This window comes from Oncorhynchus clarkii, chromosome 13, assembly GCF_045791955.1.
Source record: "Oncorhynchus clarkii lewisi isolate Uvic-CL-2024 chromosome 13, UVic_Ocla_1.0, whole genome shotgun sequence".
Taxonomy (NCBI): Eukaryota; Metazoa; Chordata; class Actinopteri; order Salmoniformes; family Salmonidae; genus Oncorhynchus; species Oncorhynchus clarkii.
In genome coordinates this window covers 9561124-9565305 of record NC_092159.1, presented here as the reverse complement: position 1 = coordinate 9565305, position 4182 = coordinate 9561124, and the positions used below count along the sequence as shown (strand labels likewise).

General features: G+C 42.6%; 1 protein-coding gene across 1 annotated transcript; it reads left to right on the top strand.

The window, feature by feature from the left end:
- The first annotated feature begins 1535 nt into the window (after positions 1–1535).
- Positions 1536–4182, top strand: LOC139424227 (uncharacterized). The gene is made up of 7 exons (XM_071175907.1): positions 1536–1590; positions 1868–2209; positions 2373–2591; positions 2706–3080; positions 3188–3406; positions 3605–3958; positions 4133–4182. The coding sequence occupies exons 1-7, from the start codon at positions 1536–1538 to the stop codon at positions 4180–4182; spliced, it is 1614 nt and encodes a 537-aa protein (XP_071032008.1).

Genomic DNA, 4182 nt, shown 5'->3' with positions numbered 1-4182 from the left:
CATCAGTGAAGATATCTTTTTGCCAGTCCTGTCTGGTCCAGCGACGGTGGGTTTGTGGCCATAGGCGACGCTGTTGCCGGTGATGTCTGGTTAGGACCTGCCTTACAACAGGCCTACAAGTCCTCAGTCCAGCCTCTCTCAGCCTACTGTTGTACCGATCCTGTGCAGGTGTTGTTACACGTGGTCTGCCACTGCGAGGATGATCTCTGTGGAGATGGGAGAACGTTCCAGATGGACAATTACATTGATTGAAGCCACAATCTATCTGCAATATTGAATCTGAACCACCCCCTTAAAAAAGTGTGTGTGTGTGTCACTTGCTGTTTATCCTCACAGCTTGGTGATAACAGCTATCATTGAACCTGGTGGTCAGTCTTTAGGCTGCTGTACAGCTTGGTGATAACAGCTATCATTCAACCTGGTGGTCAGTCTTTACGCTGCTGTTCAGCTTGGTGATAGCAGCTATCATTGAACCTGTTGGTCAGTCTTTAGGCTGCTGTACAGCTTGGTGATAGCAGCTATCATTGAACCTGTTGGTCAGTCTTTAGGCTGCTGTACAGCTTGGTGATAGCAGCTATCATTCAACCTGCTGGTCAGTCTTTATGCTGCTGTACAGCTTGGTGATAGCAGCTATCATTGAACCTGATGGTCAGTCTTTAGTCACTTGCTGTTTATCCTCACAGCTTGGTGATAGCAGCTATCATTCAACCTGTTGGTCAGTCTTTAGGCTGCAGGACAGCTTGGTGATAGCAGCTATCATTGAACCTGTTGGTCAGTCTTTAGGCAGCTGTACAGCTTGGTGATAGCAGCTATCATTCAACCTGGTGGTCAGTCTTTAGGCTGCTGTACAGCTTGGTGATAGCAGCTATCATTCAACCTGGTGGTCAGTCTTTAGGCTGCTGTTCAGCTTGGTGATAGCAGCTATCATTCAACCTGGTGGTCAGTCTTTAGGCTGCTGTACAGCTTGGTGATAGCAGCTATCATTGAACCTGGTGGTCAGTCTTTAGGCTGCTGTACAGCTTGGTGATAGCAGCTATCATTCAACCTGGTGGTCAGTCTTTAGGCTGCTGTACAGCTTGGCGGACCGTAAAGGATGGAACATTTATCCTCCTATATTTGGGTTTCTGAGACGAAAACAGCTTCTGAATAATCAAAATATGTGTTTACAGTAATACAGATCTGTTCAATAAGAGATTGTTGTTGATGATGATGATGATGATGATGATGATTACTTTACTGTATCCATTAGGAAATAGATTTTGCATCATACAGCATGTCATCTGAAATAGACAGATGTAGACAGACATGCAACACATCAGACACATTACATACATAGTGCAATAGACTTACAGACAGACAGTATTCACATAGACAACCATATAGCACAATACAACACAATATGAGCCTGGTTCATCTTCAGTAATGAGGCCCTGTACCCCATTTACAGTTTAAACTTCTATGTATCAGGTGGAGTTATTCACCAGCTATAGAGTTGTTGTTTATGTTTCTAAGACTGCAGGGTGGGAGATGCAACAATGACCTTGAGAACAGCAGGAAGTGTGTTGGTGGTCTTTCTCTGGTCTGTAGCAGGTATGGTCTCATTCTTATCTTTTAGTTGCTCTGTTTAACAATCTACAGACATTTCTAAAAGGATAAGAATCATAATGTTATTCTGGTGTGTTCTGTTAGGAGTTTCCACTTCACTTTAAATAGTTATCTTTCACACCTCACTGAGTGATTATTTTCTACAGTTTCCATTCACACTCAGCAACTACAGCAACAAAGTGTGAACAAACCCTACTTTCAGTGTGAGCCAAATGACCTTGGCTTAATTCTGATACCATTGTGTTGTGTGACTGTGTTTCAGTGGTACTGGGTCAGGATGGCTGGAGTGTGACTTACACCACTCAGAGTATCTGTACCTTGAAGGGGTCAACAGTGGAGCTGTCCTGCTCTTACACATATCCCAGTGGTACAGTCAAAACAACCTTCTGGTTCACTAAAAATGATGCTGAGGGTCCTGTAAGTCTGAGTGATGACCCAGACTACAAAGGACGTGTGACGTACCGTAAGGATAAAGAGAATGGTCACACCCTGACAATCACAGACCTGAGAGAGAGTGACTCAGCTATATACAAATTCAGATTTACAGATCAGACTGGAACATGGAGGTATACTGGTGAACCTGGAGTCACTCTTTCTGTCACAGGTACAGTTGCATTCAATATAGTTAAACAGTTGAATTCCATCTAGTTCAGGATAAATGTCTTGGTTTGTGTTTATGTCTGAATAACATAGGATCTCTTCCATCTTTGTATTTGAGTGATAAGTCAGTGATAAAGGGATTTACAGTGATATTGTTTTTTCTCCAGGTCTTCAGGTGAAGGTGACTGGTGGACATCAGGATAAGACACTGACCTGTAGCACCACCTGTACTCTGATTGACAAACCCACCTACATCTGGTACAAGAACGGACAACATCTAGATGAGAGCACCTCCCCCCAGTACAAAGACCCAGTCTCCAGTAACTATGAAGACAGTTACTCCTGTGCTGTAAAAGGCCATGAGGATCTCCACTCTCCTGCAGTGTGTGAGTGGGAATCTAAAATGGAATCTCATACAGCATGTATACAGAATTTGATTCATATCTGAAAATATCTGAAAATACTGTATAATGTACTCATGTGATTCCATTATGTTTCAGGTGTCCAGGGTCAGGACTGCAACACAGTGACTTACACCAAGAGGACAATCTGTGCCTTGAAGGGGTCAACAGTGGACATTTCCTGTACTTATGGCAGTGGTTATGATACAGTCACATCATCACTCTGGTTTAGTCCTAAACAGAGTGACAGGTGGAGGGATAAGTCGACACCTGAGGACCTAACCACAGACCCAGGGTATGCAGGTCGTGTGGAGTATGTTGGAGAGAAGGAGAGAGGTCGCTCCACCCTGAGAATCACAGATCTGAGAATCACAGATCTGAGAGAGGAGGACTCTGCTGAGTACAAGTTCATATTCAACACACAGACATCAAGATGGGGATACAGTTTCCCTGGAACAACTCTGACTGTCACAGGTAACACTGAACATATTATCATACTCATAGATGTATATTCACTGTTGGTTTCTTTATATTTTATACTCAATACTTAATGATGTTATTGTCATTGACTCTGTATTCAGACCTGCAGGTGAAGGTGACTCCTGCCACTGAGGCAGGAAAGAGGACACTGACCTGTATCACCACCTGTACTCTGACTGACAACACCACCTACATCTGGTACCAGAATGGAGACAAAGTAAAGGAGGACACTTCCAGCCTGGACTCAGACTCCTTTAGTGATGCAGACAGTTACTCCTGTGCTGTAAAAGGCTATGAGAATATCTTCTCTCCTGCAGTGTGTGAGTGTGTTTTTAAAAATAAACATCTCATACATGTTTGTTTCAGGTTGTGAGACTTATGCCAATGAATCAATTAATATGGATCATTATTCAAATTATGGTTGTCACGAATGTACACTGTTAAACTTGTTTGATTTTCTACTTTATAAACAACATCAGTGTATATCGGTAGATACTGTAATGAAAGATTTAAATAAGGTGTTATATTGTCTTCTTGTATTTCAGGCCAGAAGTGTTGGAGTGTGACTTACACCCATCAGAGTATCTGTGCCTTGAAGGGGTCAACAGTGGACATATCCTGCTCTTACACATATCCCAGTTATCATGAGATCAAACAAGCTTTCTGGTTTACTAAATGGTCTGGTATGGAGGCTGAAGATCTGAGCTCAATGCCAGGTTATGAGGGTCATATAGAGTACCTTGGGGATAAGAAGATTGACTGTACCCTGAGAATCACAGACCTGAGATTGAGTGACTCTGCTGGGTACAGGTTCAGATTCATAACATCTGGAGAAAAGTTTTCTGGCTCACCTGTCTCCCTGACTGTCACAGGTAATCTGTCACACATCTCATATCTATTAGTGTAATGGCCTTATTAAGGGCAGTCATACAGACACAGTAGTGTTATGTGATGGAAAAATACCAAATGTTACATTTCACATAAGAGGACATATACAGGAGGAGAATAATGATTTGATTCATTTTACTCTAGATGTTGTGTTGGAGATGGATCCTACATCTGTGTCAGAGAGGGAGAATGTCACACTGAGATGTAG